Source organism: Zootoca vivipara, chromosome 16 (genome assembly GCF_965207765.1).
Source record: "Zootoca vivipara chromosome 16, rZooViv2.hap1.1, whole genome shotgun sequence".
NCBI lineage: Eukaryota > Metazoa > Chordata > Lepidosauria > Squamata > Lacertidae > Zootoca > Zootoca vivipara.
In genome coordinates, this window is record NC_142599.1 from 9,114,336 (window position 1) to 9,135,073 (window position 20,738).

Consider the following 20,738-nt stretch of genomic DNA (forward strand, 5'->3'; position numbering starts at 1 on the left):
AGGTTGGCGGTTCGAATCCCTGCGACTGGGTGAGCTCCCGTTGCTCGGTCCCAGCTCCTGCCAACCTAGCAGTTCGAAAGCACGTCAAAGTGCAAGTAGATAAATAGGGACCGCTACAGCGGGAAGGTAAACGGCGTTTCCGTGTGCTGCTCTGGCTCTCCAGAAGTGGCTTTGTCATGCTGGCCACATGACCTGGAAGCTGTACGCCGGCTCCCTCGGCCAATAATGCGAGATGAGCGCGCAACCCCAGAGTCGGTCACGACTGGACCTAATGGTCAGGGGTCCCTTTACCTTTACCTAATTAATAAATTAAAAGAAGGGAAGCTGCCTTATGCCAGTTTGGACTATTTCAGTCTAGCACAGTATTGTCCGCTCTGACTGGTAGCAGCTCTCCAGGGCGTTGGGCAAAGTTCAGTATGTCCCCTTGCCTATCTGATTCCTCCGAAAAAGGAAACTAAACATGAAAATCTGTTTGCCTCTTGCTTTGGGACACAGCTGGAGATTGGAGCCCAACAGATTTAAGCGTCATCAACAACAGACCTGTGCTTAAAAAACTATTTCAATTATTGTTTTCTTATGGTTGTATACCTCCCTGGGGCTTCTACAGGAGGAAGGGCAGGATAAAAAAATAATTATTATTGATATTATTATTTGCTTTGTTGTTAATCGCAGTGTGTTCACTGAGGCTGACTTCCTGCAAATCAAAAGGCCTTTCCAATTATTTGGGCAGCACATTATGTAGAACGAAATGTTAATTTTTAAATATGATTATTTATAAAGAAAATTGCAGGCGGAGGCAGCGTGTTAGAAAAAGCATTCCGCCTTCGCTGTCACACAGAAGGTCATGGTTTTCTAAGCTTTGGGGCCTGCTATGACATCAGTAAACAGGAAGTGTTGAAATTAAAGCAATAGAAGTATCTTCTCTTCGCTTCCGGTATTATTCCTAAGCTTATTCTGAGTGGATCAAAACAGGCTGATTGAATATGCCTTATTTCACTGGGCAGCGTTGGAAAGGCATGCTTAAGAAACCCAACATGGTATCGGCAACACCCAACTTCTGTGACAACTGCTTTTCTTGGTTTACAGCAGGCATGGCCAAACTTGGCCCTCCAGATGTTTTGGGACTACAATTCCCATCATCCCTGACCACTGGTCCTGTTAGCTAGGGATGATGGGAGTTGTAGTCCCAAAGCAGCTGGAGGGCCAAGTTTGGCCATGCCTGGTTTACAGCATTAGGGCAGGGGTGACCTCCAGATACGGTAGCGTTGATCTTCCAATTCCCATCCAGCACTTGCCAGCGGTCAAGAATGATGAGAGCTGTCTTCCGATGACATTAGGAGAGCACCACATGGGCTACTGCTGGGCAGTGCTGTCAAGTGTGTTCAAAAAGCGCTTTGTATACATTACTGAGTTGGAATTCCTAGCAGCTCTCTTTTATGGCGAATAAGGATAGATTACCCCACCCATTGCAGTTGGGTTGGGAACAGAGGCTGAAAGACTGGCTTGCTCAAGCCCACCCAATGAGTTTGCGGTAGAGCCCAAGATACTGGGTTCTTCCTGAATTTCTTTAGCCCATCTCTTAGCCACTGTGTTTATACCAGTTCTCAATAAATAATGATGTCTGTCTCGCAGTGGTAGAGCATTTGCCTTGTAGCCAGAAGGCTGCAGGTCCAATCCCTAGCATTTCTGAAGTAGTGCCTGGCAAGGACCCTATCTGAAATCCTGCCAGTCAGTGTAGACAGCACAGAGCTAGATGGACCAGATATTTGAATCCCCTCCTCTCCCTATTGTTGGTAGAGTCAGCGCTTGTCCTGGGTCTATTCTATAGCCATAGGTGTTGAAAAAGTCTGGTTCCTGTTTGGCTTCAGTACATTTTCCCCACCCCCTCCACCCATCCTATTTACGTGGGTAGCAGAAGGCCTGAACGAGCAGTCAGGAATCAGGACGGCAACAATCATCTTGTTATAGGGAGCCCAGACAGGAAATGTTGCTTCGGTGTTGGGGGGGGGGGGGAGAGAGAAAAACAGGTTGGACCATCTTTGCTTATCGTCGCAGTCATAGCTCAGCAGCTAAGCACCTGCCTAGCAGCCAGATTGGTCACCACAGGCTTACTCACTGGCTAAAGTATTGGTGATGGGGAAAGAGCTCTGTCCCAAGATCAAAGAGAGTTATTGCCAATTGAATACTGGGTTAGATGGGTGAACAGTCTGTCCACAGAGCCTCTTGGGCTTGCTGATCAGAAGGTCGGCGGTTTGAATCCCTGCGATGGGGTGATCTCCCCTTGCTCTGTCCCAGCTTCTGCCAACCTAGCAGTTTGAAAGCATGCCAGTGCTTTCCGGGAATCAGCGTGTTTTTACATGAGTAGAATGTGTCCTTTTATTTAAAATGCATCTCTGGGTTATTTGTGGGGCCTGCCTGGTGTTTTTACATGAGTAGAAGGTGCGCTTTTATTTAAAATGCATCTCTGGGTTATTTGTGGGGCATAGGAATTCGTTCATTTTTTCCCTTCAAAATATAATCTGGCCCACCACATGGTCTGAGGGATGGTGGACCAGCCTACAGCTGAAAAAGGCTGCTGACCCCTGGCTAAAGTGCAGAAGGTTGGGTGAGTCAGACAAATCTGAATTGCATTTACTAACTGAAAATTGTGGGACCCAGGTGGCGCTGTGGGTTAAACCACAGAGCCTAGAGCTTGCTGATCAGAAGGTCAGCGGTTCGAATCCCTGCGACGGGGTGATCTCCCCTTGCTCTGTCCCAGCTCCTGCCAACCTAGCAGTTTGAAAGCATGCCAGTGCAAGTAGATAAATAGGTACCACTGTGGTGGGAAGGTTGATAAATAGGTACTGGCGCGGCGGGAAGGTAAACGGCATTTCCGTGCGCTCTGGCACTCGTCATGCTGTCCCGTTGCACCAGAAGCAGTTTAGTCATGCCCTGGAAAGCTGTCTGTGGACAAACGCCAGCTCCCTCAGCCTGAAAAGCGAGGTGAGCGCTGCAACCCCATAGTCACCTTTGACTGGACTTAACCATCCAGGGGTCCTTTACCTTTACCTACCTGTTCATAGGGCAGCTTCCAAAGGTCTCATAAGAAGAGCCCTGCTGGATGAGGCCAAAGCCTACCTAGTCCAGCATCCTGTTCTCACAGAGGCCGGCCAGATACCTATGGAAAGCCCATAAACAGCACCTGAGTACCAGGGATGCCGTGCCCGTTTTGCTGCTGCTGCACTGCCCTCGCCAAACCATTCTTGACCTTGGTTGTGCAGCGATGGTGGGTTCTGGCAGGATGCTTCTCCACTAGAGTTGGCAGGGTGCACAGTTCCCCCACAGGGGCTTCATCCTGCCTCAGGGGCTGGCCAGCCCCTGCTGTGTGTGTAACTGTGTTCTCCCCACTTGCGATTCCCAGCAGCCAGTATCCAAAGGCTATTGTTGCCTCCCGTGGGAGTGAGTTCCACAGTTTAGCTCAGTAATGTGTACTTGCTTTTATCCATCCTGAATACTCCCAACGTTTCAACTTCATTGGATATCCCCGAGTATTTCTATGAAGACCACAGAGGGGTTTGAAGTGTAAGAAGATAGCACCACATTAAGAGACATGTTGGAATGGATGAAGTTAGATAAAACGGAACCTTAAAACACAATTGTATGTGTTTTGGGTTATAAACATCGATGTTGGGTGAGCGGGAAGTCACTAGTTTTGTTGATTTGCAATACAGTCGGACCTTGGTTTTTGAACAGAATGCGTTCCAGAAGTCCGTTCGTCTTCCGAAACATTTGGAAACCAGGGAGCGGCTTCCAATTGGCTCCCAATTGGGCGGGTGCTCCGGAAACAATAGCGGAATCCACATCGGTCGTTCAGCTTCCAAAAGAACATTCGAAAACTGGAACACTCACTTCTGGGTTTCGATCGTTCGGGAGCCGAAACGTACGAGTACCAAGGCGTTTGACAACCAAATTGCGACTATAATGGTTGAGTAAAAAAAAGTAACTTTCTATACGGAGGAAAGAATAAAATAATATTATAAAAAGGGATATCCCTGAGTTCTAGTATTATGAGTAGGGGAGGAAACATTTCTCTACCCACACTTTCTTCACTTTGATAATAATTTACTCTGCATCCCCCGGGAAAGAATACTCAGTTTGGTGTTCGGAAATCATGTGACATTCGGGCATCTTGTCCATTGGGGTTTTGTTTCTTTGTGAGAAATGACAACCAACTCTGTCCCTGACGAATGAAGGTTTTGAAATAGAACTACTCAGTAAGGGTTATGAAATGAGCTTCTTTCTGCTACTCCCTTTATTATTAGTTCAGTCACGGACATCATCCGGAGGAGCGCCTGTCAGTTGCCCCCCCCCCCCTGCTACAGAAGAAGCCAAGAGATACCCTTGCCATTAACTTCCATGTGTCTCTCAAATACCTTTTTTCTCCAGACGGGCCTATTCAGTTTGAGATTAGACAGTTTAAGATTACGCAGCCACTGTAATGTTTATTTAATGTTGGTTTTATTATATGTTATGTTTTATGGTCCTGTATATCGCCTTGATAGTTCACATAAGATGGTATTATATAAATCCTTCAATAAAATAAATTATTGGTCTCTTTGAAGAAATCCAAATACTACAGTAGGGCAGTGCTTTTACAAGGACCACCCCGTAAGGTGGTGCTGGGATGCTATCTCCATGCTTAAAGAAAAACTGATTTGTCCAACCAAGTTGACCTGACCTGCTTTTATTTGGAATGCAAGCCAAACCGTTCTTGTCATATGAAGAAATTTGATAAAGGCTCTCTTGAAATCTCATGGGGCGAGGGGAATGACGCTGTGACTTAAACAAAAGGGATCCTTGTCTTCCTCTCCACATCTACCTTCAACAAGTAATGTTAACAGCTCCCAGAACTGCAGACTTTCAGAAACTTCACGATCTGGTTGAATGTTTTGTGTTTGGGGTGGTGATGGTTCCCATTTGAACACATACAGTACTGACAAGCTGTTCATTTCCTTGTATCGTTAATTTCCTCCTGCAAGAAGTGGGGAATCCTTGCTTCACCATCTGTGTACAGTGGTACCATGGTTCTCGAACTTAATCCGTTCCGGGAGTCCGTTCGACTCCTGAAACCGTTGGAAAACCAAGGCGCGGCTTCCGATTGGCTGCAGGAGCCGCGTCGGATGTTCAGCTTCCAGAAAATGTTCACAAACAGGAACACTTCTGGGTTTGCAGCATTCGGGAGCCGATTTGTTCGGGAACCAAGCTCTTCAAGTACAAATGCCCTGCAAGACTAATTTTTTGCTTAACAAAGAGATTTTTCGAGCGAAGTTTGCCTCGCTAGACGAATTCGTTTTATGAAAAATTTGCCTAGCAAATCACGGTTTCCCATAGGAATGCATTGAAATTCAATTAATGCGTTCCTATGGGCAAAAAATATTTTTTTTAAATGCATTCCTTTGGGATTCGCTAGATGAATTTTTCATTATACGAATTGACCCGTGGAACGAATTAAATTCGTCTAGTGAGGCACCACTGTAGTTCTATCAGCTCAGGTCTTTGCTTTAAATACCTGTAGGTCTTTGCTTTAAATACCTGATCATGCCATTGCTGTCTCCCAAAGAACCCTGGTGCCACCTGTACTTTTGGGAGAAAGGAAGAATTGTTATTATTTTTGCAGACTTCTTCCAATCTCTGCAGAAGAGGCAGGAAAAAAAATATATAAAGCCTCTTTCTCAGAGAGTGGAGATTTTCATGCATAAAATAAAACGAAGCAGGATTTGGCACAGCGTTTGTAGCGATGGGCATAATATGAGCAGTGACCCCTGCTGAGAAAGCACATTTGCCCTGCTTTGTCTAGATTCACAGAATATTATCTTCAGAAATTGGGAGAAAGTGATTGTGTGTGTGTGTTTACGGCAGAAGCTCTGTGCTCAGCAGTGAGTGGTGAGAAACAGTGATGTTACTAACCCACTTTCTGCATCGTCATCGAAACAGAGTTACAGTAGTTTAAAAACCTTTATTCTGCTTTTTTTAAAAAAATAATAATTGACTGGGGTGGGGGGTTGCTGGGAACTTGGCAGGGGTGGGGGTGAGTAGGGCAAGCCATGGTCCATTTGTCAGAGGAGAAACGAAGCCCCAAACTCTATGGATGTTTTGGATACACTCAAATCCCTTTCCTAGCCTCCTTCCCTATGAAACAGCAGCTGCAAGAGCTGAGCTGGCCAACAAACCATTTATTCACCTGATTATCAGCTCATCTTCCTCCTGTTTCTTTCTACCCCTTATCCACAATGTTTTCTAGAAGAATAGAGGAGAAAGCCTCTTCTAATTCTGTGCAATAGGCACCCTGGCTGATTAATTTTCAGTTAGTAAATGCAATTCAGATTTGTCTGACTCACCCAACCTTCTGCACTTTAGCCAGGGGTCAGCAACCTTTTTCAGCCGTGGGCCGGTCCACCACCCCTCAGACCATGTGGTGGGGCAGATTATATTTTGAAAGGAAAAAAATGAACGAATTCCTACGCCCCACAAATAACCCAGAGATGCATTTTAAATAAAAGGACACATTCTACTCATGTAAAAACACGCTGATTCCCGGACTGTCCGTGGGCCGGATTGAGAAGGCGATTGGGCCGCATCCGGCCCCCGGGCCTACCCATGCTTTAGCCCCATCTCAGGTTCCCTTGCCACAACCAAACAGAAGTACAGTGATTGCCAACATCCCATAACCCACATTTCCCTCTCAGCATCTGGATTGCTTTTGAACTTTCTGTGCTATCACAACAGCTTGGCTAATGGCTGGTGGAGGGTCTCTGGCTGCTAGCTGGCAAGTAGTCCATTATCCGTCTCCATCACCTGAGGTTCTTATTATATTTAATGGTCCATAAAAAATTGTGTTAATCTTTATGCAACATTCTCTTCCTGAGAGATGCCGCGGCTACTTGGGGGAAGATATAAGGAGCCATAAAGCTTAATGGCATGCAATTTTGGATTTGTCAGAATCCGTTGTATGCAAAGCAGTTGGCTTCCACATTTGCATAGTACTTTGACTGCATGCTGACAGTGTGGACTTTAGCTGGTCAGTGTGGAATGTGATATTTAAAGGATATGCACAATTCCTGCTCTGTGATGACGGCCACTCCATCAATAAATATTGAGCAATCATAAGCAAGCTACCTGCAGTTAAGGCATGATGTGATAGGTCCAGACATGCATAGAAGCAACTACCGGTCCCGGCGCTGCCCGATTTCCAGTGCCCAGACATGGGCAGAGTGGCACTGGAAGAAATCCAGGGGAATTACCTGATATTTCGCCATTCGGGATGACAGCGGAAAACAGCTTTAAAAACGGGGATTTCCTGGGGAAAACGGGATACTTGGCAGCTATGTAGTGGTTTGGTTTTTCTGTCTCTTCCCATGATCCATGGTTTGGTTTTTTAAAAATCTCCCATCCTCAGTTTCCAGCACACATGTTACTTTTACAGGAATTGTAGTTATGAAGCCTCGGAGGGCTGTGTTAAATTGGAAACAGCGAAGGCTTTTGATATTGCACTCAAGCAAGTATGTTTGTTAAATGTGCAGCTTAGGAGTACGCAGGAGCCTCCAAGGAATATGGAAGGGGTCCTAAATGATTCAGGTCTGTTAAAAGGGAAAGGCATGTAGAATTGAACACCTTGGTAAACTCTGTGTTAAATTCTCCGGCACCCACAATGTATTCTGCTTTGTTGACTGGATCCATACCTTTTCCTGAAAAATAACTGATTCTCCCCCCATCCCCTTTCTTTTCTTTTAGGAAATGGCCAACTCTGTTTACTTGGTTATGGAGGTGAGTAATTCTGAGCTCTTGTCAAAGGTGAAAGTTACTCTCAGGTCTCATCTGCACTAGACACCTAAAGCATCACCATTCCACTTTAAACTATAACGGCTTCGTCCAAGGAATCCTGGGTTCTGAGAGTTGCCAAGTGAATCATGTTCTGCTCAGAGATTCCCCTGGGAAATGGGATCGAGTGTTAAGCCATTCTGGGAATTTTGGCTCTGCGAGGGGAATAGGGGTCTCCTAACAACTCACAACACCCTCAACAAACTATGGTTCCCAGGATTCTTTGGGGGAAGCCATGACTGTTTACAACAATATGTCAGAAGCAACTGATGGAGGGCATTCAGAGTGCAAGAGCAAAGGAGGGAAATATAATTATTTTTTGGTCACCAGCGTGATACTCTGTAGGGTATGGTTCTGTAAGTAAAAATTCTCCAGGTGATCTAAGTTATCTCAGATGTCCATACAACATCCTGGGTTGTCCAGGTGTCATGGGAGTACCGTGTTTCTCATATTATAAGACATGTCTTATATTTATTTTTTCCTCAAAAAAACACACTATGGCTTATTTTCAAGGGATGTCTTATTTTTTTCCTCCTCCTCCTGCCGCGGCTGGCATTGCTGCTGCGCCTATCACTATGTCTTATTTTCGGGGTATGGCTTATATTCATTGAATGCTTAAAAATCCTGCTATGGCTTATTTTATGGGTATGTCTTAAAATATGAGAAACAGGGTACAATAATACATGGAGCGTCACAGTTTCCTATGCCTGCATGTAAATAATTAGTCAATGACATATATTTTAAGTGTAAGAGTAAAATATGCCTCTGGTTTTAATTCAGAAAACACAAGATGCACTCACATTAAAAAATCATATCGTTGCCTGCAAGGCTATTGTATTTAAAAAACGCTATTTGGGAAGGGAGAACAGTAAGCCAACCTATTGCCTGGGTTACTATCTTGGTGGCAGCATCTAAAATGAAATGCTTGGCTGTTGTTGGAAGGCTTCTGCTACTTTTGGTCTCAAGGGTCACTAAATTAGCCATGGACATCCTCTTGAAAGCAACGGTGGAGAAAGAACAGGATTTGCTCATATTAGCTGGACTATGTCAATGCGGCAGAACTTGGGATAATATATTTGCTGTAGAAGGGGGCTTTTGACTCGGTGGCAGGGGGAGAGGGATTGTGGCAGTGCCTGCTGGTTTCACCCCTAATCTTTGTGAATGTGTAGGCGTGCAGACTTTCTGTTCAGACCCCAGAAGTTGAGGGTGGGCTGGGGGGAAGGGATCCAGTGGAAACAGTGATCCACACTCACATGTGTCCAGAAAGCCCTAACCTGATATCCCAAACTCTCCCTCTATCTCTGACCATTGGCTATGCTGGCTAGAGCTGGTGGGATTTGGAGTCCAGCAAGATCTGGAGGGCACTGGCTGACTACTCCTGCCCAAATGTCTCCTGCATTTCAAGAATCAATACTTGTAAGCTGAAGAAATGAAGGAAACAAACCTACACTGCAGTTACCAGATCCTAAACTCTGGCATTTTGCAATTGTAAAAGGCCAATCTCTTTAGTTTCTGAAGTTGCCTGAGTTCTGTGAATTGCTGCTTAAGGCAGGAAACAACTATTGTTTCTGTGCTTTATTGTAGAGCCTTGGTGAGACAGAATTTTTTAACTAAACTCTTGCTTACAGACCTCTCTTTATCTCCCTTCCCTGATCTAGTACTGCAATGGTGGAGACCTGGCAGATTACTTGCACAGTAAGTACCATCCCTGATGTTTCTTGTCTTTTTGGCAGAACCTAACTAGCATGTTGAAATGTTTGCCGCTCCAGTGTGGCACCTGGAATATGTAATTTTAATTCTGCAAAACTTGTGCTTAGGGTTTTTGTGCTGTTGTCCCTGTTTTGGGGGAGTTCTGATCAACTTTCAGCTCTTCTAGGGGTTTAGGGAATTTGGAAGCATTGCTGTGATGTGCCAAGGTTGGCTCGGACCCTGCCCTGCCCCCTCATGAGGGGTGTGGCAAGACAAGCTCCTCCTGCCACTTTGCCTGGTGCATGGAGAAGTTCCATGCAACCGTGCTGACGTGAGCGGTAGGCTCAATGATAACAACTTGGAAGGTGTTGAACGCTCCTTCATTGGGTGTTTTAAAAGAGAGGTTGGGTGGGCATCTGTCAGGGATTATTTACCTGTGATTCCTGCATTGCAGGGGGCTAGATGACCCTTAGGGTCCCTTCCAACTGTGCAATTCTATGACTCCATGATCCCATCCACATGCCAGAAGTACTTTTCTATGGCTTTCATGTGGAGGCATGTAATGTTAGGAAGTACTCAGAGGCCTAATTCTCCCATAAGGGGGAGACTCCGTGTTTGCCCAACTTTCTCCACTGATGGACCATGCTTTGGCAACGTCACTGGACTGTGACTTGGGACTGACCCCAGATACCCTGGAGATTCTGCAGAAGCGGGGACCTAACCTTTCGGATCTTGACTTTGGACCTTGCTCGTTGTATTGGACCTGGACTGGTATTTCTGACCACTCTTGGGACCGTGTGTACCGTACTATTAGGACTTAACTTTGGGTACGCTAGGGTTCAGGACAATTAGAGGCCCAGTCTGTCATTAACAATGACCTTAAGGGAGGCGGTGGTCCTGCTTGGACAACTTTAACCTGATGACAACCCACCGCAAATCAAAACCTAGTTGTGGCCCCGCACCCTCCCACCCAAACACATAACTGTATGCAGGGTGAATGTGTTTAGGAGGAGTGAGTGGGTGACTTGGTGGGGGAACATAGGAAGCTGACACCTAAGATCCGTCTAGCTCCAGATTGTCTCCACGGACTGGTAGCCTCTTTCCAGGATTTCAGACAGGGTTCTCTTGCAGGCTTACCTGAAGTCGTCAGAGATTGAAACCTCCGCATGCAAGGAAGCCTCTGAGCCTCTGCCTCTGAGCTATGGCTTTCGCTTACAAAGGAGGTCCGCTAAAGTCTGAAATGGCCCCGGAAAAGTGCAGCATTTGTTGTTTTCTATTGTGAAAGCAAGGTCTGGAGGAATATGCTAATGACTAGTTTGCAGCCTGTCATCTCTGCTCCTTTGGACATTACTTCCTCATTGATAATCTCCAAGCCCTGAGCCCTCATTCACCCACTGGCTGTATATAATCTAGGTCAGTAATGACTGGTTTTGTTTGGACTACTTTTCAACAGTTGGTTTTCTGTTTACAAGACCATTGCAATTAAGTCCCGCCCCCCTTCCTTTTGCTGATTTTGTTGTTTGTTTTTAAATACTGCAAATGATTTGCCTGAAGCAAGGTTTAGCATTGAATGAAAGGAATTAGGAAATGTTTGTCTGCTCAACAACCACATCTTGCCCTTTAATCTCATGTTTTAACGTTTGAAAACCCCAAAACAAAACCCAGTTTTTATACCTCTTCCCCTACCCCATTTGGGGGAGGGGGAAGGAGATGTGACTCTAGGATATTTTCCCCCTTCTTGCAACAACTATTCCCCTTTTATTTATATTTTTAAAATCCTCTGTTGTTGTTGTTTAGTCGTGTCCGACTCTTCGTGACCCCATGGACCATAGCACGCCAGGCACTCCTGTCTTGCACTGCCTCCCGCAGTTTGGTCAAACTCATGTTCGTAGCTTCAAGAACACTGTCCAACCATCTCATCCTCTGTCGTCCCCTTCTCCTAGTGCCCTCAATCTTTCCCAACATCAAGGTCTTTTCCAAGGATTCTTCTCTTCTCATGAGGTGGCCAAAGTATTGGAGCCTCAGCTTCACAATCTGTCCTTCCAGTGAGCACTCAGGGCTGATTTCCTTCAGAATGGATAGGTTTGATCTTCTTGCAGTCCATGGGACTCTCAAGAGTCTCCTCCAGCACCATAATTCAAAAGCATCAATTCTCTGGCGATCAGCCTTCTTTATGGTCCAGCTCTCACTTCCATACATCACTACTGATGCATCACTAATCCTCTAGTATTAGCTAAAAGTCACAGTAAGTTACATGAACCCCAATGCAAAATAAAAAAAATTCCTTCAGTAGCACCTTAAAGACCAACTAAGTTTATATTTTGGTATGAGCTTTCGTGTGCATGCACACTTCTTCAGATACACACGAAAGCTCATACCAAAATATAAACTTAGTTGGTCTTTAAGGTGCTACTGAAGGAATTTTTTTATTTTGCTTCGACTCAGACCAACACGGCTACCTACCTGTAACATGAACCCCAATGGTCTCCCTTGCAAGCACCAGCCAGAGCCACATGCTGGATAGCCTGCTGTTTGACCCTAAAACGAGCCCGCAAAGTGACATATAATAACATATTGAACAAATATAGAATTAATATCCAGTAAAAGAGACATGCTGGATCATGCCAAAGGCCCATCTAGTCCAATATCCTGTTCTCAGAGTGGTCAACAAGATCCCTTTGGGAAATCTGCAGGCAAGACCTTGGGGGCAATAGCACTCTACCCGCTTGCCATTCCCAGGAACTAGCAAAATAAAGCCACATCATTGTGTTCTCCCACACCATCTGTGAGGCCATGTCCACATCTGCTTCCTCCGCCGCCTAGCTTTTAAGAAGCTTCTTCATGGTATGGGCAGTACGACAATATAACCCAGGGGTAGTCAACCTTTTTATACCTACCACCCGCAAATGCATCTTTCTTGATGGTAAAATTTCCTTACCGCCCACCAGTGCTCGATGGAAGGAGGATTCAGATTGTGTTGTAGAAACCAGTAGCGTCACAATGTGGGGGGGGGGTGCGCCCCAGGTTCCATGTCTGGGGGGGTGTGTGACAAGAAGGCACCCCACGGGGGCTTGCGGCGGCACGAGCAGCCATCGCGCTGCCGAGCACAGTTCAATGTGTTGGTGATGACCTTTAAAGCCCTAAATGGCCTCGGTCCAGTATACCTGAAGGAGCGTCTCCACTCCCATCGTTCTGCCTGGACACTAAAGTCCAGTACAGAGGGCCTTCTGGCGGTTCCCTCACTGCGAGAAGCCAAGTTGCAGGGAACCAGGCAGAGGGCCTTCTCGGTGGTGGCGCCCGCCCTGTGGAACGCCCTCCCATCAGATGTCAAAGAAAAAAAAACAGCTACCAGATTTTTAGAAGACATCTGAAGGCAGCCTTGTTTAGGGAGGCTTTTAATGTTTAATAGATTATTTTATTTCATTTTTCTGTTGGAAGCCGCCCAGAGTGGCTGGGGAAACCCAGCCAGATGGGCGGGGTATAAATAATAAATTATTATTATTATTATTATTATTATTATTATTATTATTATTATTATTATGTGGAGGATCCTCCATTTGCGTCTGCAGCCGTGAGCAGAGGACCCCAGCACCGTCTGTACGGCGCTGGAGCAGCGCCGCCGGCAGATCGCTATGTACAGCGCATGTGTGGCATCACTACATATGGCACATATGGCGTACGTAGCAACGCCGCACATAAGCCGTACATAGCGGTTTGCCACCCCGGGTGTCACAACGCCTTCATTTGCCCTGGTAGAACCCCCTACCGCCCACCTAGAATCTTGAAATGCCCACTAGTGGGCGGTAGGGACCAAGTTGGCAACCCCTGAAATAACCCTTTACTCAGTGGGCTGGTGGCCTCTTCCTTGTTGGAAATCTTCAAGAGGAGTGCAGGCAGCCATATGTTGGGGCTACTATGCATTTCCTGTGTAGGAACTTAGGAAGCTACCTACTAGCCTGAGACCTTCTGCATGCAAAGCCGGTGCTCTACTGCTGCGATAAAGTGCTTCCCAAACCCCACCTGCATGGAGAACCTACATGCGGAGGAAGCAGCCTTGTACCAAGTCAGACCCAGTTACCCCAAACGAGAAATGGGCCTATCTCCTGCTGTTCTCCTTCGTTCCAGTAATTCTCCCTTTAGCAGTAAAAGTTAAAAAAAAAACGCAAGCTAACACCAGATCTGCAAATGTTTGTGATGTCTTCCAAATGGAGACAGGCGTCTATATTTCTGGATTTTAAAGTAGCCACTCTTCTGAATGCACAGTGAATTTAGAATGTGTGTCTCTTGACTTGTTCCTCCTGCCGCTAAACACTCTTCCTTTTTAAAAAGCCTTTAGTCCCGCCTGCTAACTTAAAAGATTAAAGCTGTCTCTCCATGTTTAATCATCTCTCAGAATGTTTTTTTCCTCCATGTTTAAACAAACAACGTTAATCAAGGCTGTCATCCTCCTTTTTGTCAATTTGGTGCTAAGTTGATTCATGGCGGGGAGGGGAGGGGATGGGGGAAAATAATTATCCTACTCCAGCCCCACTGATCATGGCCGCTTAAACCTCTTTCGTGTTGAGCTGCTGGAACGGAAAGATTAAAAAAATGAATTCTTTTTCCCCCCTCCGGAGCTAGGGTTGTAATGTTTTATGAATCATGAGTTCAGATCATTTATTTGCGTTTTAGCAGCCGGAATGCGGAGGAGTCTTGACGGCAGAACTGTGCATACCACATGGCTTAAAAAATATAGATAAAATTATTACTTTTAAGATTGGGCCACTATGCTCCAAAATGTCTCAGCTGTGGCAAAAAACAAACAAAGGGAACAACACCTGTCAGACAGGGCCTTCTATATAGATTTGCCCAAGCCGTAAGGATAGTAGTCTCAGATGCCTTGCACTCTGGCATGTGCCCACTGCAAATACAGGGTCTCTCTGGTGGTGGTGCCCAAACTTTGGAATGCTTTCCCTATGAACATCAGTCAGGCAAGTTTCCAAAGCTCAGGTTAAGTAGAGGAGGCCTCTTTAGCTAGGGACTGAATTGTGTCTACGATCTCAAATGTCAGTATGGGATTACACATGTCCCAGGCAAGATGTATAGAGGTCTTGCAAAGTGAATTAACCATTGACAGCCTTCTTCTCCACAAATTTGCCCATTCCTCTTTTAAAGTTAGTCTATGCCAGGGGTCAGCAAACTTTTTCAGCAAACTGTCCCTCAGACCTTGTGGGGGGCTGGATTATATATATATATATTTTAAAATGAACTAATTCCTATGCCCCACAAATAACCCAGAGATGCATTTTAAATAGATGCACACATTCTACTCATGTAAAAACATCAGGCAGACCCCACAAATAACCCAGAGATGCATTTTACATAAAAGGACATATTCTACTCATGTAAAAACACTCTGATTCCCGGACCGTCCACGGACCGGATTAAGAAGGCGATTGGGCTGGATCCAGCCCCCGGGCCTTAGTTTGCCTATGTTCTTACTGCAAGCATGCATGCATGTAAACTCCTATGTGTGGACACTAAGGCACCTACCGTAGCAGTGCAAAACCTGCCACACACACGGCAGCTGTTGAGTTATTGCTGCCTCCCCCACCCCACCCCAGTAAATGACAGCAACAGGCAGAACTGAGCATTCAGTGGGTGTGAGGGAAGGACCTTGGGTAATGATCCTTGCGGGTGAGAATAGGGGTCTTAGTGTTCCCATTTCCATCTGTGAAAGTGGGAGGGTGTGCTTAATCTGCAAGGTGATTATTTACTGACACTTGATAATGTAGTTATTTTGGTTCCCCTTTCACATGGTTACTCTGGTACGCTACATCTAGCCCCAAATCTTTGTACCAAGAATGCCCAGATACAGTGACCTGGATAAATTATGTAAATTTGGTTACATTATTCAGCTTTTGCTTGTCAATAGGGGGAGTTGGGGGGGAATACCTCCCCTTTGTTGTTGTTGTTTAGTCGTGTCCGACTCTTCGTGACCCCATGGACTATAGCACTCCAGGCACTCCTGTCTTCCACTGCCTCCCGCAGTTTGGTCAAACTCATGTTCGTAGCTTCGAGAACACTGTCCAACCATCTTGTCCTCTGTCGTCCCCTTCTCCTAGTGCCCTCAATCTTTCCCAAAATCTGGGTCTTTTCCAAGGAGGTCTCCCTTGAAGGTAACCTCCTCTTGAAGGTTGGAATTCTTATTTTGGCTTTCTCTCTGGGTTCTGAAATCTCGACCAGTGTACCTTTAGACTTCTCTTTCAAGTTTATCTTTACACCAACAGGACTAGAAACTTCTTTTAAATTTGTTTTTAAAAAAGATGTTGTTCAGCCCAGTATCATATTTTGTGTGTTTTCTTCATGGGCATAGACACAGGGACACCATTCTGCAAGATTTTGGAAACATGTCACTGATAGAGGCATTTTGACAATTGTTTTTTTTTAAAAAAGTGGTTCCTAATTTGCTTACTGTTTTGTAATGCTCTTTTGTCTGCCCCCTCACTTTCTCCATTAGTTGGTAGCTAATCTTTGGTCTTAATGGAGTTATGTTTCCTAGAGCAGGAGCCAGCCAATCTGAATAATTGGTTCTGTTCTTGGAACTCCCCCCCCCTTAACAACAGAGAGCTTTTAAAGATTAAAATGCTACACTTCTTTGGTGTGGCATTTAAAATGACAGCTACTACCATCCAGATTGTGTTCCCTCTTTGAACCCTTTTAGTTAAGCTAAGCCCGCAGTTAGAAAGTTAGCATATGAGAATTGTAAAATATGCTGGAATGATAGATAAGTAAAATGAACCATGGAAGGAAAAGAAGGGAAGTCAACTGATATATAATTTGAAAATGTAATTAAAATTACAATAAAAAGTTACAATAGCAATAATAATAATTTATTATTTATATGCCCCCATCTGGCTGCTCCCAACAGAATATTAAAAACACAACAAAACATCAAACTTCCCTAAAAAGGGCTGCCCTGGAGCATATAAGGAAGTTTAGGGCCGGGGGGGGGGGAGTTGTTTTTGTGGAACAATAGTACCACAATAGTACCCTACAACAATTCTCTGATGACATTAGGGAGTTCTCCTCCTCCTCCCAAGGCTACTCGGGTGCCTTCCAAAATATATAAAAACATAATAAAACATTAAACATTAAAAAACTTCCCTGCCTTCAGATGGCTCCATACCCTCCAACATTTCTCTGCTGAAAATCGGAAACCGTGGCGGCTTTTGTAAATCCGGCACTGTCCCTGGAAAATAGAGACACTTGGAGGGCCTGCAATTCCAACACCTCAATCTGTATAAAAGATAGATCAACTGGGAATGATAAGAACATTACATACTTGTGTATAAGAAACAGAACAGATGCTCCTTGATGTTATTAGAAGGCAGGAAGGATAGAAATGAGCTGGGAAGTTGTGAGCCACCCTGAAGCTTGCTTCCAGTTCCCCAAATTTGCCAGTAGTTCTGCCACATAGAATCCTTCATTCTCATTTCCTGGCTTTCTCTCCGTAATGTTTGCTCTCTACCCGTTTTGAAGCTTCCCCCCCCCCCTGAATCAATGAGGACTAGAAACTTTTCTTTCCTTCTTTACAATGATACCAACACAGTGCAGCGAGGACCAGATTTTGAGCAACTGTGCTGCAAGACAACTCCAAATGTGGGACGGCATTGCTGCAGTGTGTGTTACAGTATTGTGTGTAACCTTGGTGCTCAGTGACTGTTTTGCCTCTAGATTTATTGCGCAGGGAGAATACAGGAGCAGCAAGCCCTAGTCTGGGCCTGGTGCCTGACATGTGCCGTAGTCAATCTCAGGTGCCTTAAACACCTAGCCTGTGCAGTGCAGGATTAAACCCAGAAGAAGCCTCTCGGCAGCCGAAATCTTGCCCCCCCCCCCCGTGCGAGTGCTCTAGTGGGAAAGCACTGAACTAAGAAAGCTTGATTCTAATTTTCTTTCGAGATCAAATTGATTATTTTGATCTGCTTTCGCAGGGCCCCTAAAAGGGCTGCCTTATGGGGGTGAAGTCCTCATAAAGCGGCATAAAATACAGTAAAATACAGGGCCCATCGTCCGATACCTACTCTACCCGTGCAGCAATTCTGTCTGTGAAATGGCAGCAATTCGGCTCGTGTAACTTTGCCCTGATTCCTAGATTCCACTCCTGGGTCTGCAAGCTCAGCGCTGCGTTCTGGACTCCCTTTACCCCTCAACTGCAGGGCAATGGCAGGTTTTGAATTGCCAAGGCACCTGTGTGTTTACTCCCTGGCCCAAATGTTGAGGATGAGCTCAGCTTGTCCCTCCACGTGGCGGAAGAGGAGAAGGGTTTGCTTCTTGCCAAAACGTTGTCACGGCATTAGTCAGCATGCCTTGGCATTGAATGTGCACATTGGCAAGCCCTCGAAAGAAGCACCCAGGGTTGGCATTGGCTGTGTGAACAGGTGAAGGGGTTGGCGATGTGCTGCTGACTAAGCTTGGTTTTTGATGGCCTCTGCCCGCTCCCCTTCCTCCTCCTGTGTTAAAAACCTATATATATAATAATTGTGAATCCCAAGCTTGTGCTGCGGTAAATTTCATCAGCAAAAGGTCCTGTGTGTTTTACCCAGTGGGAAGTACGTTTGTGTGTGTGATGGGCAGTCCAAAAGCAGAACCAAAGTCCATCTGCAGCTCCCAGCAAGTGGTATTGAGAGGAGTTTTGCCTCGATGAACCTGGTGGCCCTCCATATGTTGTTGGACTCCGACTCCCATCAGCCCCTGCCAGCTTGGCTGGTAGTCGGGGATGATGGGCATTGCAGTCCAGAAACATCGGTGCCTCTGTGTGTGTGCGCGCCCCACTTAATCCTGCTCTGGATTATTGTATTGTGGTTACTGTATTTTATACCGCTTTATGAGGAATTCACCCCCAGAAAGCAGCCCTAAGGAATTCGTTAAAACAGGGGTCAGCAACCATTTCCAGCCGTGGGCCGGTCCACCGTCCCTCAGACCATGTGGTGGGCCAGACTATATTTTGAAAAAGGATAATGAACGAATTCCTATGCCCCACAAATAACCCAGAGATGTATTTTAAATAAAAGGACACATTCTACTCATGTAAAAATACGCTGATTCCCGGACCATCCACGGGCCAGATTTAGAAGGCGATTGGGCCGGATGGGCCGGATCTGGTCCCCCGGGCCTTAGGTTGCCTACCCCTGTGTTAAAACAAAGAAAACAAAATCCTCTTAGGACAGGCACGTCCAACAGGTAGATCGTGATCTACCGGTAGATCACTGGATGTCTGTGGTAGATCACTGGCTCCCCCCCCCCAAATAAGCTCACCAACTTTGGCTCCCCTAAAAAAGCTCATCAACTTTGACTTGAACCCCTAAAAAACAGGCCTTCCTTCTCCCAAAAAGAAGCTCAATAACTTTGACCTGAACCCCCCAAAATGGGGTAGATCACTGCCAGTTTTTAACTCTGTGAGTAGATCACAGTCTCTTGGGAGTTGGCCACCCCTGTCTTAGGAGTCCTCGGGAACCGAATGATTAGGCGGCAGGCAGGCCATTAGGCTGTCCGGGACCACATCTTGAATGGTGTGAAAATAAGGCAAATGTTGGTTAATTTGACTTTTCCTGAGTGCAAGAGGCAACATTGTCAATCCGAGGGGATGGCGAGAGGGTGACTTGTGTCCGAGGAAGTGGCTAATTCCGCCCTGCTGCATTTTGTGTGTGTGTGTGAGTCTTATCTCACTCAGCTGCTCTGAGGTAAACGCAGCAAAAGCATGTCGTGTACGCACAGGCACACACCTCTCTAATAACTCTTGAGGTATTTTCTGACGCATCATGTCTCGTAACTCGTGCCCGGTTCCCTGAGGGCTTTGGAAAATGGGGCTCTGCTCACTTTTGTCACTTGATCTGAACTTGCGGCTCACAGCTTAGGACTGACCAAATTATAACAGATTCGCTGTCGATTCGTCAACTGCATTTAAGACAGTTACAAAAAAAATTAATGTGAATGTTCATTATGGAGCCGAGGTGGTGAGGTGGCCAGGAGTGTTGGATGGTGACTAGGAGACCCGGGTCCAAATATTTACTCAGTGGTGAAGCTTGGGCCAATCTCCGCCTCACAGCCTTAAGCCTACTTTGCAGGGTTGTTGTAAGGATAGAACACAGGGATAGAAGTGTTCATTCTCCTGAATTCTGAGCCTTTTTGGGGGGTAGGGGGACGTTCCTTGATAATATGGAAACCTATGTGTTTTTATTGCTGCTGCTGTTTGGGAGGGGGCTGTGATATGATGCTGCAATGGCTTTTGTAAATTGCATTGACTTTGGGAGCATAGCTGCCAAGTATCCCGTTTTCCCCGGGAAATCCCAGTTTCTAGCTGAAAAAACGGTTTTTTTTGTTTTTTCCCAGTTTATTCTGGTGCGGCGGCCATTTTGGAACTGGGCGGAGCATGCTCAGAAGCGACTTTTGATGTTGCTCTGCCCAGTTCCAAAATGGCTGCAGCGCGACTTCTGATGCGGCGGCCATTTTGGAACTGGGCAAAGCAGCATCAAAAGTCGCTTCTGAGCATGCTCCGCCCAGTTCCAAAATGGCGGCAGCGCTACTTCCGGTCTGCTATTTCCGGCCCAGTCCCTTATTTCTCTGACAGCAACTTGGCAGGTATGTTTGGGAGAAGCAACAATTTTAAATAAATTCTACCATGCCCCTATCCCTATTGGCCCTTGCGCCTCATATGTATTCGTTGCAGCACTAGATATTTATGGGTGATATTCGCTACTTATCATAGATGGTTATCAATTATTATAAAGTTGGTTTTGCAGCTATTAATCTCCCACTCCCCACCTTTCCCCCTCTCTAGGTATGAGGACCCTCAGCGAAGATACGATCAGACTCTTTCTGCAGCAAATTGCTGGCGCCATGAAGGTGCTACACAGCAAAGGGATTATCCACCGGGATCTGAAACCTCAAAACATCCTCCTTTCTTTTGTGGGGGGCAAAAAATCAAACCCCAATAACATTCGCATTAAGATCGGTAAGCCCCTGGAGTCGCCCATTGATTTCTTTCAAAAATAAATAAGGTTACAGGTAGGTAGCCGTGTTGGTTATGTTTGCTGGTAATACGTAACAGATACTGCAGTCAAAATATCTGGTTTTCTAAATATCACGAATGGAATTCCAAACCAGGCCAAGTAATTAACTAAAAAAAAAAAAAGCATGCCAATTATTTATTT

General features: G+C 45.7%; 1 protein-coding gene across 3 annotated transcripts in view; it reads left to right on the plus strand.

The window, feature by feature from the left end:
- The window catches only part of ULK1 (unc-51 like autophagy activating kinase 1), a 113,146-nt gene that overhangs the window by 21,064 nt on the left and 71,344 nt on the right, over positions 1-20,738 (plus strand). For all 3 annotated transcript variants that reach the window (XM_088660039.1, XM_035099436.3, XM_088660038.1), the window contains 3 exons: positions 7,771-7,803; positions 9,516-9,552; positions 20,366-20,539. In XM_088660039.1, the coding sequence (XP_088516165.1) occupies positions 7,771-7,803; positions 9,516-9,552; positions 20,366-20,539 (244 nt within the window). The remainder of the gene's footprint in view (positions 1-7,770; positions 7,804-9,515; positions 9,553-20,365; positions 20,540-20,738) is intronic.